The sequence below is a fragment of the Ursus maritimus genome, unplaced genomic scaffold (genome assembly GCF_017311325.1).
Source record: "Ursus maritimus isolate PB19 unplaced genomic scaffold, ASM1731132v1 scaffold_13, whole genome shotgun sequence".
In the NCBI taxonomy this organism is placed as follows: Eukaryota; Metazoa; Chordata; class Mammalia; order Carnivora; family Ursidae; genus Ursus; species Ursus maritimus.
The window spans coordinates 34,495,218-34,511,984 of NW_024423675.1; the positions used below are offsets into that span (position 1 = coordinate 34,495,218).

Consider the following 16,767-nt stretch of genomic DNA (forward strand, 5'->3'; position numbering starts at 1 on the left):
GGTAGGTTTGAGGAAAAGAATAAGTGAATAAAAGACCTTAGGAAATAGCAAAAGATTGCAGGCAATACTTAAAGCCCACTTGAATGGTCCTGAATTTAAATTGAGACCAGACCCAAACCTGTCTGTGTGTTTTTCTTAAGCCAATATCAGTGCATATATGGAAGCACAGAATAGACTGAGATTTTAATTTAAGCAGGGTTAGGTCTGTCAGATGAGTATAAGGGGGGAAAAGAGAATGGCTAGAAAGCTGAGGAGAAATGCAAGGGCATATTCTAATAATGTACAATGGACCAGAGGAGGGAGGATAAGGAATAGAGAAGGGGTGGTGGCCTGGTAGGGATAGAAAGAAAGAGACTTCTATCCCATCTAAGTGGCATCTAAGAATTACTGGATTTGGGACACTGGAAGGAATGAGTTGAAAAGATAGATGAGGTTAAGGAGTGAGACAATTGATGAGAATATGGAAGGGTATGGTGTTTGGTAATGACAAGCCCTAGTGTATGACTGCAGGAGTGGCTGATAGGGTGAAAGATAGCATCACAGGCAGAAAGGAGGTCTTAGAAATGGGAGGCCAGATAGGGAAGGATCATCTGTGTGGATATTGAAATCACAATAATTACTACAGGTATAGTATTAGAGATAATTACAATGAACATCACAGTGATCTCAGTGTGGTCCTCAGACTAGCAGTGTCAACATGACCGGACTACCTAGAAATGCAAATTCTCAAGTCATACATACCTATTGAATCAGAACCCCCCCGAAGGGTGCTTCATATGATGCACGATGAAGTTTAGGGACTACTTGTACTGGTAGCACAGAAGATAGAAAAGTTAATTGCTTGGAGAAATAACAAGGGTTTCACTGAGGTAGCATTTAAACTGTATCTGAAGTTATTGCAAGGTTAAGTGCTGGGGGCCTTAATATGAAAGGGAGCAGCGTTTGTAAAAAACAACAAAAAAGCCAGAATCATGAAGAGACCTCGAGTAAGATCAAGTGAAATTACCTAAAAGTGTAAATTGTTAGCTATTAATATTAGAAAATCATGCCTTGCTAGGAAGGCATTCGTTCTTTAGGAATCCTGATAAAACACCACAAACTTCTATTCATCTACTTCTTAGTCCACAGGTATTAGGCTCAGGATATAGGATAAGTGTAACTGCCTTGACATACCAACATTTTCCGCAATTTCTCAACACTCCTGTGAAACACAGGAGAAATAGTTCCAAAGCGCAGATACAATACAAATGGCGATTAAAGGAAGCCTCGGCATTTTTAGGACATCACACGGTCCCCACCGCGGGTGTTTTCAACGAAAGCCGGCGCTCCGGGGGCGGGGCTCGCGCCGGGCTGACGTCACTGCCGAGCGCCGGCAGCGCCCTTTTGGCGGCGGATTCAAACGTTTGGGCCGGGTTTTTAGGGCCTGAAGAAGCGTCGTAGCGGCTGTTTCCTNCTGTTCACTCGGCTGTGAATTTCTGTGCAGTGCCGGGAGGATCTCGGAAGCTAAGGAGGCTGGTGCCCGAGGCAGAGAATGGCGTTCTCGACCACAGTCTCCCAGAGAAAGCATATAAAACGGAAGGCTCCCCGGGGCTTTCTTAAGCGCGTCTTCAAGCGACAGAAGCCTCACCTTCGTCTAGAGACAAGGGGCGACTTACTGGTGAGATCCTGTCCCTTCTTTGGCTGGGAGTGGAGCAAGAGGGATGTAGAGGAAATAAACCCCAGCTTTTATTTCGCCACCCCTAGCAAGTCTAGCTCCGTCAAGCCTATGTCTAAGGCGTTTCCAGCAGTGACGAGGCAGGTTTGCCCCCGCCTGACTAGTCAGTTCATATTCCTGACGCTTAGTTGCCTGGGGCCCTCTGAAATGTGGGTATCCGGACCTTTTTTACGAGAGGCTATTAGCCACATCATCTTAAGGGGAAAAGTAACTTTGAGTTCCTGCTTATAGCTTTTAAATATCACTTTTCCAGAGCATAGTCTGGTACTGCCCTTAATGTACTTGCGAAAGGTATGAAACGTATAGTTAAAAATAAATTTTGGAATTTAGGCAGGGTCATATTTATTTAACTATTGTAGAAGGCATCACTGACGTGCCTTTTACGTGTGTGCCTCCTTCTTTGCCTTCCTCCCTTTTTTACGTTGTTAATCAGACGTATTTCCCTATATCCTGTACTTTAGCTTATTAAAGAACCCTGATTCAAGTTTACTTGTAAGTAATATGCTTTCAACTGTGAATTCATTTCCCTAGGCAAATAGAGCACCTGTTAGTTGAGTATTCAAGGCAAACCACGAAAACTTGTTTATCTGACTCATAATTCCTGCAGCATAATGCTCACTTAATAGCCATAACCAAACCACTGTATATTTCTGTGTTGAAATAAATTCGGAGTTTTTATGTTGAATGCCTGGAACATATATTTCTCTAGCAGAATAAACACTCTTTCCCTAGGTTTAAACCATAAGAGGTACCTCGTCTCTTTTGTCACAAGAGCTTTTTGAGTAAATGAACCATTATAAGTGGGCACCTAATTTCCAGGAAGTCAAGGTAAAGAATTGTTGGTAGCCAGGGCATATGGCGTGGAGAGTGTCTTCAGAATGCATCACCAATTTGTTTTTAAGCTCCATTGGGTTTTTCCAACTCTCTTCTTTACAGCCTCCCCAAATTCTCTACTGCCTTCCCATCTGTTGCCTGCAAGTGCAGCATTTCTCTTTTTGCTACACTACTATGGAATTGTCTTTTTCCATTATTTGGTCTTTGAAGCCAAAACAGCTTTCTTAGAAAAGTAGCTCTTCTATCTCCTTCCCTTCTTTTCTTAGACTCTGTAAGGAAAGATAATATAGTTGACCCTTGAACAACCCTTGAATGACCCCTCTAACCCACCACGGTTGAAAATCCACGTGTAACTTTTGGCTCCCCAAGAACTTAACTAGTAGCCTATTGCTGACCAGAGCCTTACTGATAACATAAAACAGTTAATTAACACATATTAACACATTATATACTGTATTCTTACAATAATGTAAGATAGAGAAAAGAAAATGTTAAGAAAATCTTAAGAGAAAATGCATTTACAGTACTGTATTTTTTTTTAAAAAATCTGTTTTCAAGGGTCAACCTCTACGTACTGTTTTGAATATCCCCCACCCAGTGGTGATAAAGGTAACAAGTGAACTGGATTAAAGTGAAATTGATCTGCAGAACATTTTCAGGAATTTATTCTGGAGTTTTCTTTGGAGCTGGGGCTCTAAATGGAGAGGAAATGTACCTCCTCAGGAATATCAGATTACCAGCTGGTGCAGATTGTTTGCCAGAAATTTCTCAAGTAGAGTCCTCCCACATCCACAGCTGTCTGCCTCAAAGTGACCCAGGGACACCTGGGCTGTATTGTGGAGTGGGATTGTGATCCAGGTGGTGTGGGAAAGAAGAGGAGTTGCAGTGGTAGGGGAAAGGAAATTCTTTCTGTTAACATCTATTCCTAGGTTGTATGCTCATTTTTGGCTTGTGTTGCTTCTCTCACTGTCTTGTATATGCCATGCATCACCCTGGTTTCTTTGCTTATGGTTTTCTGCTTACCTTTGACACTTCGTAATCTTACTCAGCAAGTGTCCCACATCATCCATAAACTTTTCTACAATTAAAGCAGTCTGTTTTCATCTCTTTTTTTCTGAACTTTGATAGCAGTATAAGAGTTACATCATACAATTTAGCTGTTGAGACTCTGACAATGTTCTGTAAGTTTCATATGTCCTTTTGTCTCCCAGTGTGGTACGCAGCTTCTTGAGAGGAAGGAACCATATAGATCTGTTTGTGTCTCCCATTACCTTTAATACAAAACTAATCTACTTTTATGCTGTCTTTTGTTATATTGTATTTCTTCTGCCTGAAAATAATCTCATTCTACTCTACTTGGCAAACTCCAATTTCAAAATCCAGTTCAAATGCCAGCCACTTCCTGAGTCTTCCTTAATCTTAGGACCAACTTTTTCTTTCTTTATCATCTATTGTCACATGTTTTTCTTTAATTTCATGTGGGTCTCTCATTGGATGGGAACTTTGAATTGGGAACTTTTTGTATTTCTAATGTTTGGCATAATACTTTGAACATTGTGAGTATACAAATAACGTTGGGGATGCATTGTAACTAATGTGGGTTGATTGTTATTGCTAACATTTTACTCATAATTTCTTTGTGTTATTTCATAGTTCTTTTGTACCGGCTTTTTTTGTTTTATTTTATGCTTTATTTGATTGTATATCCCCAGGGCCAGTACTGTCACAGGTGAGTACATCAGTTAATCTGAATAAATTGTTCAGCTTTTTCATGGCTCAGTTGGTTTTCAGATTTCTCACTGAGGAAATATCTGGATGCTTATGGTTTATGTAAAGGTCAAAAGTCCTATGATGAAGGGAGGAGGAAATCAGACTGGCCAGTGTTTTGGTCAACCGACACTGTTAAGGAATGGATAGTTCTTTGTAAATTATCTTTTGATTTACGTTTCAAGCAAGGTGGTTTTTTTTTTTTCCCAAGTAAATTTTTGATGGAATGGCCTTTTTCAAATTTAAATGTCTAGCTGAATACCTTAAAATTTGTTTTTGTTTTGACTATTTTAATTTAAACCTTAGTGCAGGGGCACCTACTAGGCTTAGTTGGTTGAACATCCAACTCTTGTTTTTGGCTCAGGTTGTGATCTCAGGGTCATGAGATCGTCCATGCTCAAAAGGAGTCTGTTTGAGATTCTCTCCTTCTGCCTCTCTCTGCCCCCCCCCCATGAGCTCTCGCTCTAAAATAAATAAATCTTAAAAAAACAAAACAAAACCTTAGTGCATTTGAGTGGCACTACTCAATTAACTATTTTATAAGAGAGGGTTAGTTTGCTTAAAAAAATATCGTGATAGTCAAAAATTAATATTAATTTGTCTCAGAAACTATGGCTCATGCTTATGAAGAAGAAAAGACTTTTCATGTAGGTTAATAGGGTGAACCAAGTCTCAAAACAATGTGGGTTTTTTTGTTTATTCCCTTTTCATTTTTGCCTTTCATTTTTTCAAAATTGAAGTATTGTTGATGCACAGCATAGTGATTCAACAAGTTTGTATGCTATGCTCACCCCAGGTGTAGCTACCACTACCGTACAGTGGTATTACAATACATAGACTGTATTCCCTAAGCTGCACCTTTTATTCCCATGGCTTATTCATTCTATAACTGGAAGCCTGTATCTCCTACACCTCAACCCATTTTGCCCATCCCCCCCACCCCCTCCCCTCCAACACCCATCAGTTCTCTAGAACAGTGTTTGTGATTTATTTGGGATTGACTAAAAAAAAAATTTTGTTTTTGCCTAATTTGGGGAGATATGGAGGAATCTTTTGTTCATGCAGTGATAATTGTTGACTACCTACTATATATTGTGCCATGGACTAAAGATCACTGAGGATACAGTGTTGGGGAAGATAAACATAGTTCTCATCCTCATATTTCATTGAGGAAGACAGGTGAGAAATTGCTGCATGGTGTATGTAGTATGTACAGTGGTAGGAAGTTCAGGTTGCATAACCTTACATACTGGGGGGAGTTGGACTTTTCAGAGAAGTTTACAAACTAGTAGGCTGCCTGTAAGTAAGGTTCTATTTGAATATGGAAAGAAGTTAAAAAGACTTACTACAGAACTGTAAGCTGAGAGATGAAACTGGAAAAGTCTAGTCAAGTGGGGTTTAGTATTAAGGAATTTATCTTGGACATATCTGGAAGCTATTTATCTTTAGAAGTAGGAAATCTAGATTAACAGGAAATTGTGCCATGTTACGGAATGTTTTTGCTGCAATAGGAAATGGGATGTCATTGGAAGTTTAAAAAAGAATTGAATAACGTGGTATTACATGAGGAATCAGAATTGGGTGCTTTACCCTAGAGTTCTTGTGAGAAATAAAGAACGCTGTGCATCAGAAAGGTACCAAAGGTGGATGTCCTTCCATAGGTTCTTTATCTTATTAAATTTAAATTCTCAAACTCCTGTTTTTTCCAGATATCACTAAAACATTCTTAAAATTCTATAACCATCCACTAAAGATTTCTGCATAATATTTTAAGTTTAAAACGCAACATTACCTAGTTATTTAGTGTTGAGTGAACTGTGGGGGCGTGGTTGTATGCAGTGCACATTGTGAATATTAGATGAGTATTGTTCTAACTGCAAAGAACATGTAATATATAAATCACCAGTATATTAAAGATACTATCTAATTGTACCTAAATAGTTAATATTTATTACTTATCTGCTTATATTATCTATTTTAATTTCTTAAGAGCCTTAAAGATTATTAATAGTAGATATGATTATACTTTTCACTTCAGTAAAGTTAACATTTCAATTATTACATGTTTTTGAATAGATATTTCAAATTAAGTATCTGGTTAAAAAATCTTAAACCCATGGATTGTAGAATGAGAGATGATTAGCCTTAAATAGTTGTTGATATGTTTTGTTTTTAAATTTTTGGGAAATTCCATTATAAATTTAAATTTATTTGTAACTGGGAGCAAGAATATTTGCTACTTAATAGAGTCCTACATAAGCTTTGTAATTATGCTTTACAATAATGTTGTTATCTATGGCCTTTGGTAAGCCTTATATATAGCCTTGGTTCATGTATTGCAGTAACTAAGTATCTTTTGTATGGAATTTAAGTTGGACTTATATTAAATCGAATTCTGTGTTACTTAAATAAAAGTGAATTGACTTAAGCACACTAGTAAATATTACAACAAATTTTGGAATCTTTTATTTTTAAAAATCATTATTTCAAAGCATCAGTGTTTGAGTTTAAAAATCCTTTTGAATTTTCTCTTTTAAAGGTGCATCTGAATTGTTTACTCTTTGTTCATCGGTTAGCAGAAGAGACCAGAATGAATGCTTTTGAGAATAAGTGTGGAGTCATTAAAAAGGAGCATGTACAGGCTGCAGCAAAGGTAAAAATCTGACTTTTCTTGAGCAAGAATTAATTTTAAAAAATATCATCTAGTATATCACTTCTGTCTGCTTTGGATTCCTTATTCAGCTTTGTTGATTGACGTTTGGCTCCCCTCCCCCCAGTTATGCTGGCACCCTGGTATAGTTAACAACAGAGTTGGCACGGATTAGGCCCAGAATGCTAACCAGTTATCAGCTGCTGTTTCCCTAGTGGTGTAACTCTTGCCTACGTACAGGGCAACCTAGGCAGCTGCCTACAGCTGGGGGATGTTTGGCTTTCTGTGTTAATGGGTTTAATTATGGAGATTTTCTTTTTCTATATGTATATATTATGGATTTCTGATGGAAAGATTCATGACCACTGCTTTATCATTACTTAAGGGAAATGAATGTTTAGTTGCTAACCTGTATGATTCATAGTAGGCTATATATAGTTGAGAAGGTTTATCACCATGAAATTTATAAAAACTTCTTGATCATTTAAAATTTTCCTAATTACTTATTTTGTTTTGAGATTTGAGTGACTTATGAATCAAATCACTTATATAAGCAGAGAAAGTTGCTTCTTACTAGTATTTCTATATAATGTAAGAATATGATGCCTAGGATAGTTTTTTCTAAATATGTCTCCAAGATTATTATTTTCATTTGATGTTAATAGATGGCCCACCATAAAAAGTTTTGGGGGTCAGATAAATTTAGATGACCTGTTGTATCTCTTTGAATAGTCACAGTGTTATATAGAGAGCTTGTTTCTAAAATAATATGCAAGAAATTGGCAACCATGGTTGACTGGGGGATGATGTGGGAGAGAGACTTATTTTTGACAGTCTACCTCTTTGTAGACTTTTGTTTAATTTTTTTTTATTTTGAAATAATTATATACTCAAAGAAGATGCAAAAATAATAGAGTTCCCGTGTACCTTTTATCCAGCTTTCCACAATGCTCTCTTCTTTATATAACTATAGTTATGTAAAGTTATGAAAGTTTATGAGAAACAGAGATAAAGAAACTTGTTGAACTCTGTTTAACTTAGCATCCTAAAGATTTGGGGACATAATATACTCAGCAAATTTGGGTATGTCATACTTTCTTTTGTAGTGCTCATGCTAACATGTAGAACCAGAGAAGGACAAATACTGGCCTGGGATATAGACCTATGGGCTCTGTGGAAGTCTAGAAATGTGCATGCCCTGGTACTGTTTTAGGGGCTTCAAATTTGCTTATACCCAATATGTTTCTAGACTATTAAAGGGAATATAAGTATTTTTTTTTCTGCAGGTAAAAGTAAGGCTTAAGAGCTTGAAGAGTGTATGTGTGTATTTTAAATTTAGGATTTGTTTTTATTGTAGGTGTACTTACCTATAAGTAGATAAGTTCTTTAAAGAAATTTCTGCGTATATTCTGGTCTACTGCTTCCAGTCTTTCATAGCTAAAGATCTGATTTTATTTTATTTTATCATGGGCTATATGTTTTGAAAATTGTCTACATAATGAGGTGTTTTTGTTTTTTTTTTTAGCATATGATGACTAGTCTTTGTCTCTAAACTGATATAATTGTAGCTCAAATGTAAGAAATTTGGTATTACAGATTTGTATTGCTTTATAGTTGTTAATCCCTGATTTATAATAGGATTTTTGACTTTTGGAAAATTCTTTAACTCCCTAGATTACTGAATTGTCTACGAACCTCAAGTTGGGGACCATTAATCTGGGTACTTTTGGCTTATATTTGAAGAAATTGACATTCAGAAGTGACTATAAAACCAGATTTTGAGAATTGCTTGTTTCACATTTTTTGAGAGAAGTGGACTAGTTTAGGGGAAGCCTAGGACCATTTATAAAGCAAAAGATTCCATAATCACCTTCCATATTGGGTTTTATAAACTCAGAGTCTTGCATATTATGCACATAAGATGATTTAACTTTTTGTCGAGGAATTCTGTTTTATTTGCCTTGGGTATAATATGAATCTTCATTTTTCCCCCCCCTCACAGGTAATTCTAAAGAAGAGCAGAGGTTAGAAGTCAAAGAACACATTTTTGAAAATTATATGATGTATTATTTTAGGTGGTAACAGACCGTGAAAGCACTTTTCACATATCAGCTAAGATTGTGTATTATTAAAGTATTGACTAGTTGAGGGATGCGTGTATTTGTGTGTGTGTATATATATATATTTTTATTTATTATTTTTTTTTTTTACTGATACTGGAATATCTCAAACACATGGGACTATATACCCTTTTTTTTTTTTTTTTGAGGAATTGTTTCATTCACTCTCCGTGACCTCATTTTACTTCCATTTAGTCGGTATTACAAATGTTTTACATAACAAAAATGACATTTTACATATGAGGTAGTTTGAAGTGATGTGTTAGAATTGTTTATAAGGATTTAGATTTAGTTACAATTAACTATGGAATCAATTTAATTTATGAAGAAAGACAATGTGCAGTCAATCTAGGTACATTTTAATACTGATTTTAACTATTTAATGCCATCACATAAGCAATGCAGTTTTTACTTCACAACATTATTGACATTTCTCAACTAGAAACATCAGCAAGGTGTTTTCAAAACCTGTTTTTCTTTCCAAGCCAAAAAAATAATAGAGCAAATTGACTTATTTTAAGTAGGTTTAATAGATGGGTGTTTCATTTCCCTAAGGAATCCTTTAGAAATTATCTGATAGTTATTTTTATTCCCCAGTGGTTACACCTTAAAATAGTTATAGTATAATACCCAAAACAGGAATTTGATATTAGCACTGCGTGGGTGTAATTCTGTACCATTTTATCATGTGTAGATTTGTGTAACCACCACTGTAGTCAAGATACAGAGCTATTTCATCACCAGAAAGTTCTCCATCATCCTGTCCTTTTATAATTAACACTTAGCCTTCTATGGACAACCCTCCCCTCCAATCCCTAAGCCCTGGCAATTGCTAATCTCTTCTCCAGCTCTATAATTTTATCATTTTAAATGGAATCATACAGGTAATGACTTTTGGGGATTTGTCCCCCTGCCCCCCCAGCATAACTTCCTTGAGATCCATCTAAGTTGTTGCATGTAGCAGTTCCTTTTTATTACTGAGTCGTATTCCATGGTATTTATGTACCACAGTTTCTGCAGCTATCCACACATTGTAGGGCATTTTGATTATTTCCAGTTTTTGGCTATTATAAATAAAGCTTCTATGAACCAATGTGTACAAGTTTTTATACAGATAAAAGTTTTCATTTCTCTGGGATAAAAGCCTGGGAGAGTGATTGCTGGGTTGACTGGTAAGTTTATCTTTAGTTTTTAAAGAAGAAATGGCCGAATTGTTTTCCAGAATGGCTATACCATTTATACTCTCATCAGCAATTTATGAGAGATCCAGTTTCCTCACATTCTTGTAAACATTTGGTATTGTTATTTTTTATTTTAAGCTGCTCTGATGAGAGTGTGTCTCGTGGTTTTTTCCATTTCCCTAATGGCAAATGATGTTGTATGTATTTTCATATGTCTATTTCTCATCCATTTTTCCTCTTTGGTAAAATGTTTCTTCTTTTGACTATTTTCTATTTGGATTGTTTGTTTTTCTAATGTTGAATTCTAAGAGTTCTTTATTCTAGGTATGGGTCGTTTGTCAGATGTGTGATTTGCAATATATATATATTTTTTGTTGCCTTTTACCCTCTTAACAGGGTCTTGTGAAGATCAACAGTTTTTAATTTTGATGAAGTCCATCTTAATTGGGTTTCCCCCCCACCCTTTTCATGGTATTGGTGTAATGTTTAAGGACTCTTAACCAAGCCCTTGGTCCTGAAGATTTTTTCCTATATTATTATTATTATTATTATTATTATTATTTACAAGTTTTATAGTTTGTTTTACATTTAAGTCTATTTTGAGTTAACTTTTATATGAGGTGTGAGGTTTAGGTCAAGATTTATTTGTCTGTGGATATTATTTTGGCACCATTTGTTTAAAAGACTGTATCTCCTCCATTGAAGATCTTTTGCACTTTTGTCACAAATCTGTTAGTCATACTTGTGTGGGCTTTCCTGGGTTCTCTGTTCCATTACTTTGCCTCAGTCCCTCCACTAAAAACACATAGTCTTTATTACTGTGGCTATATAATCAGTCTTGAAATCAGGTAGAGTGATTCCTCTCACATGATTCTTGTTCAGAATTTTTTTTGGCTCATGCTGGCTTCTGCAGCACATACATTAGAATCGGAACTATACAGAGAAGGTTAGCATGGCCCCTGCGCAAGGATAACATGCAGGTTCTTGAAGCATGCCATGTTTTTAAATGGCTATCTGAGATAAAGACTTAAATGCTTGTTGAAAACTGGTAAGGAAAAAAATCGTTTTGGCTCTTCTAGTTCCTTTGCCTTTCCAAATAAATTTTAGAATGATTTTGCTTGTAAAAAAAAAAAAAAAATCTTGCCAGAATTTTGATAGGAATTGCATTAAACCTGTGTATCAATTTGGGGAGAATTGGCATCATTATTATGTTGAAGCTTCCAATCCATGGATATGGAATGTCTGTATATTTACATCTTTGATTTCTTCATCATTGTCTTGCAGATTTCACTTTTTATCATTTCCTTTCTGTTTAGAGAACTTCCTTTTGTTATTCTTTTAGGGTAGGGCTGCTGGTGACAAATTTTCTTCATTTCCTTCATCTGAGAATATCTTGATTTCCCCCATCATTCCTGAAACATATTTTCACTGGATAGAGAATTCTGGTTTGACTGTTCTTTTGTACTTGAAAAATGTTGTGTCATTTCCTTTTGACTTCCATGCTTCTTGATGAAAAAAAAATCTGTAATTAATGCATTGTTTCTCTGGCCTTTTTCAAGATTTTTGTTTTATGTCTTAGTTTAGAAGTTTGATATGATGTGCTGTAGCATGGATGTCTTTGCATATATTCTATTTGGAGATCACTCTGAATCTTTTTTTTTTTTTTTTTTTTTTTTTGCCAAATTTGGGAAATTTTCAGTCATTGCTTTTTTGATACTTTTAGCCCCATCTGTCTTCTCTTCTGGGTCTCTAATGACATAAATGTCAGATTTTTTTTTTTTAAGTTCCATAAATTCCTGAGGCCTTTTGGGGGTGTGTGTGTGTCTATTTTCTTATAGATTGGGTAATTTCTATGTTCTGTCTTCCAGTTCACTGGTTATTTCTTCTGTTTCGCCATTCTGTTGCCCCATTTTTCCCCCAGTTATTAAACTTTTTAGTTCTCAAAGTTCCATTTGTTTTTTCTTTATATCTTATATATTTGCTGAGACTTCCTATTTTTTTTTCATTAAGTGTGTTTGTAATTACTCAAGAATTTTTATGATGGCTCCTTTGAAATCCTTGTTTGATAATTCTAACATCTGTGCCATCTTGGTGTTGAAATTTGCTTTTTATTATTCAGTTTGCAATCTCTATTCTTGGTATTAAGTGTGATATTTTTTATTGAAACATGGACATTACAAGACTGAATCTTAAATCTTGTGCTATATCAGGACTTCTCTGGCACCATTCTAGTGGATAAAACATGGTACTACCTTGCTACTGCTGGTGAGGATAGAAGTCACTTAACCTCTGTTGATGGCCAGTGATGGTGAGGGAAGGAGCTCTCTCATTATTGCTGGGTAGAGGGTGGAAGTTTAGACTCCCCACTAGGTCTTTGCTGATACCATCCTGGTTGGGAGAGGGAGGAGGCACCTTATTACTGCTATTCACCTGTATTCCACTGATGTTGTGGGAAGGTAGTCATGTTACCCTTGAGCAATGGTGAAAAGTCCCAACTTGACTAGACTCTAATACCATCCAATGGGGAAGGGATAGAGTTTTGTTACCACAGCATGAGTGTGAAATACCAGACTTATGAGGTCTTCACTGAGTGAGGGTATACTCTCATTACTGCTCAGTGGTAAGGGTCCTGCCTCTCCAGTAGGTTTCTGATACCTCCCCAACAATGAGAGGATGGGATTCCTTCTAACTGCTAGTTGTGGATGAAATTCTGGGGTCAGGATGAAATTACTACCTTCTTACTTGGTCTTCTCTGACACCATTCTGATAGCAGGATTTAGAATGCTGCATTATGTCCCAGTAAGAGTAAAAGTCTAGGCTGTCTACCTGATGGTTGCTGAAGAGGGTGGGGAACAGAAGCTGCCGGTTTTATCTGTGCTCTGTGGCTGGAACAGATTGGTTATTGTCTAAAATTTTGTTTTGCTAGGATACCCCTTTTCTTGTCTTTTGGTTAGAGAAAGTAGGTTTTTTGGAGGGTTTTTTGGTTTCCCAAAAGCTCTTGTAAGTAGCATATACTTGGGTTTTGTTCTTTTATCCAATATGATAATATTAGTAATTGGAGTTTGTAGTCCATTTACATTTAATGTAACATTGCATATTTGGGTTCATAGTTACTCTTTTACTAATTGTTTTCTATATGATGAAGCAGTTTAAAGTGCCTTTTTCTTTTTTTGTTTCGTTTTGAATTTTATGGTTCATTTTACTTTCTCTTGCCCTAGTTATACATTGTTATACTAGAGATTATAATATGTATCATTAACTTCTTATACTATTTATTAATATCTTTATGTGGTCTTTTACTAGAGATTACAGCATGTACCTGTGACTAATTCTAGAACCTTAGAACATTGTAATTCCATTTACCTACTTCTGTCTTTTAATTATTTTAATTTTACGTATGTTAAACCACACTATAATTATTATTCCTTGAAATGCCAGTATTTAGTGTATATTTATATCTACCTTCATATCTACCCTTTGATCATTTCTACAATTCTATTTTTTTTCCTTTGGAATTTTTTTGAAATTACCTGAGGAGCTCCGTTCAAATATTTTCTTTAAGTGTCTATTTCTTGGTAATAAATTCTGTTTTTGTCTGTGAAAAAAATTCATTCTTTTTTTAAAGATTTAGCTATCCGTTAGTAAGAGAGAGAGCACGCACAAGCAGCAGGAGTGGCAGGGAGAGGGAAAAGCAGGCTCCCCGCTGAGCAGAGAGCCTGATGCAGGGCTTAATCCCAGGACCCTAGGATCATGACCTGAGGTGAAGGCAGACACTCATCCAACTGAGCCATGCAGGTGCCCCCAAAATTTCATCTTTAAATTTGAAAGATCTTTTCATTAAGTGTAGAATTCTAGATTGGCTATTATAGCACTTTAAAAATGTTATTCCGTATTTTCAGGCTTTCATCATTTTTTGAGAAGTTCATAAGACTTAGATCAATATATCTTTTTTTTTTTTTTTTTTCCCTGTTACCAAAGGTTTTCCTTTCTGGTTTTCAGCAGTGTTAGTGTGATTATTTTCCCTAGGTTTGTTTTGTTTATTTGTTTTAGTTTTTATTTCACTTGAGGTTCCTGAATTTTCTGAAAATAGGGTGGTACCTTTCATCAGTTTTGGAAGATTCTTAGTCGTTATCTTTTCAAATATCGATTCTGTTTTCTTTTTCCTCTTCTGGGATTCCAATTATGTATTATCATTAGACTTCTGTAGGTGCCTCTTACTCTTCCTTTCTTTCTTTCTTTCTTTCTTTCTTTCTTTCTTTCTTTCTTTCTTTCTTTTTAAGATTTTATTTATTTGAGAGAGAATGAGAGCATTAGCAGGGGGAGGGGCAGAGGTACAAGCAGACTCCCTGCGAAGTGTGGAGTCCCTTTGGGCTAGATCCCAGGACCCTGAGATCATGACTTGAGCTGAAGTCAGATGCTTAACTGACTGAGACACCCAGGTGCCCCATCTCTTACACTCTTATTATTAGACTTCTGAAGGTATCTCTTACACTCATGCTTTTTACATTGTTTTTTCTCTGTCCTTTAGTTGGATATTTCTGTTCACTTGTCTTTGAGTTTACTAATTTTGTCTTCTGCTCTGTTTCATCTGCTCACAAACATATCTGATAAGTTCTAAATTGCAGATCTTTTTTCCCCTTGAATGCCTGCATCCGATTCATCTGTTGAAATTCTTAATTTTTACCCATCCTTTCCTCTATTGTCTTGGACATATTAATTGTATTTTAAGGTAATTGTCAGTGAATTCCAATATTTGAGTTAGCTGAGGTTTTTTTTCTTCCTCTTTTTGTTTTTTCTTTTGGTTTTTGGTCATGTAGTTATGTCTTATGGCATGCCTAATAAATTTTGCTCAAATCTAGATACTTTATTAAAAGTTATTCTCCACAGAGGGGTCATTCTCTCCTGCACTATGCAGACAGTGGTGGCTCATCACCTTAATCTAATCAGCGACTATGCTAACTCATGGCTGAGTGGTAGTATGGAAGAGATTCAGTTCATCTCTTGTTTGCCCTTGGTCTTCCAGGTGTTTTACCTGGGAGCTTGATTATGTGTTTTAGTGGCTCTTCTTCTGACATGTACTGAATGCTAATCTTTGACACATGAGACTGCCAAAAACTCTGCTTTACTTTTCAGAATCTCCCACAGAGGCCTAAGAGTTCTGTAAAGGCCCTGAAGGAAAAACTGACCTTGTAATCCAACATACTACATCTCCATTAAAAGCTCTGCTAGAGCAGCCTGGAGTCTCCTTTGTTAGAATTGGTAGACGCCTCCAAGGTAAAATTCGCTGCAAATATTAGCTTACTTTCTTAATGTTCTGGAGGACTAAGACTGGAGTCCTAGTCCTTCCATTTCTTGTTGCCTTAGCAGATCTTATTTGTCTTCATAAATGGTTTCTGTGTATTTTCTAGTTTATTTTGTTCTCAGAAGGAACACTGGTTGGCCATAAATTTACTTCAGTGAGGGTGACCACCTGTCCCAGTTTGCCCAACTGTTCAGTTTAGCACTGTAGATCCTCCATCCCAGGAAACTCTTCATTCACAGGCAAACTGAGACAGTTGGTCACCTTAATTCCAAGCCATCCAGGAACAGAAGTTAGTAAATTTAACTTAGCATGAAACTAATATGTAGGAAGGTACTTTTGATAAAACTCCTGTGAGAAAGACTGCTTTTCACACTGAGGTTGTATGTTAAATTAGTTACCTTAAATTGTTATGGCCAATATTTTCATGAGAAGGTGTTTCAGGAAAATGCAAATAATTATTGTTTAGAAATTATATGTATTAGAAATTTTTAAAAGATCATCTAATCATTATTTTGTTAATCGTTCTAAGCAGAAAGTTGGTAAAATCATTGGTTTGTCTTTGAAATAGTTTTAAATGTCTCTTCCTTAGAGTTGGTTATTTTATACAAACTCTTACTTTCATTTGTCTCTTTTTTATGTGTATTTTATGACTCTAAAATGTTTTTGATCAGAAACTTTTGTGTCTAAATAAAAATTCATGCTGGCCAGTATATACTGTGTTAAAGCAGTGGGCTCAGTGCTCTTAGGGCTTCATAGCTAATAACCACCATAGAAAAGAGAGGCAGGGGAACACTGCGCTCTTGGAGATGTTGTATTCACTAACCTCAAGAAATAATTTGTTTCATTTGTAGATGCTGTGTCTTGTTTTACTGATATTTAAAGTTTGAAAAAATAAAGTTTGTCCACTACAAAGGCGGATGTACTTATTAATGGAGGTATAAGTTTTAAAAGGTTAGATTGAATATCCTGTATGTGATACAATTTTGGGCAATTAATTACCGGCCTTGTGATAGTTCTCATGCTGTCTTAAATTGTATTTCAGTTTATATTTTTAATTGTCACTTTATATTCATTTCTGATTTTGCCCATAGGATATAAGCTCTTCTAGGGCAAGATTTTCTAATTATTTAATCCCTCCAAGCCTATATGCAGATTTTTATTTAATTTCTAAAAGGACTGTATTTTCAATGGGCAAGGCT

General features: G+C 35.9%; 1 protein-coding gene and 1 non-coding gene across 2 annotated transcripts; both read left to right on the plus strand.

The window, feature by feature from the left end:
• The first annotated feature begins 1,362 nt into the window (after nucleotides 1–1,362).
• Nucleotides 1,363–9,113, plus strand: CENPW (centromere protein W). Its single transcript, XM_008691130.2, has 3 exons — nucleotides 1,363–1,657; nucleotides 6,855–6,968; nucleotides 8,968–9,113. Exons 1-3 carry the CDS (start codon nucleotides 1,532–1,534, stop codon nucleotides 8,992–8,994), a joined length of 267 nt encoding a protein of 88 aa, XP_008689352.1. The 5' UTR covers nucleotides 1,363–1,531; the 3' UTR covers nucleotides 8,995–9,113.
• Nucleotides 9,114–11,163: 2,050 nt separating this feature from the next.
• Nucleotides 11,164–11,270, plus strand: LOC121102331. The gene has a single exon (XR_005834451.1). It is a non-coding gene; the product is annotated as a U6 spliceosomal RNA (small nuclear RNA).
• The last annotated feature ends 5,497 nt before the right edge of the window (nucleotides 11,271–16,767 follow it).

What these genes read in the sequence shown, in the direction of transcription:
- CENPW (XM_008691130.2), top strand. Translation starts at nt 1,532, where the DNA reads ATGGCGTTCTCGACCACAGTCTCCCAGAGAAAGCATATAAAACGGAAG. An exon ending in AGACAAGGGGCGACTTACTG is followed by an intron (nt 1,658 to 6,854) that starts GTGAGATCCTGT and finishes TCTCTTTTAAAG; the next exon opens with GTGCATCTGAATTGTTTACT. An exon ending in ATGTACAGGCTGCAGCAAAG is followed by an intron (nt 6,969 to 8,967) that starts GTAAAAATCTGA and finishes CCCCCCTCACAG; the next exon opens with GTAATTCTAAAGAAGAGCAG.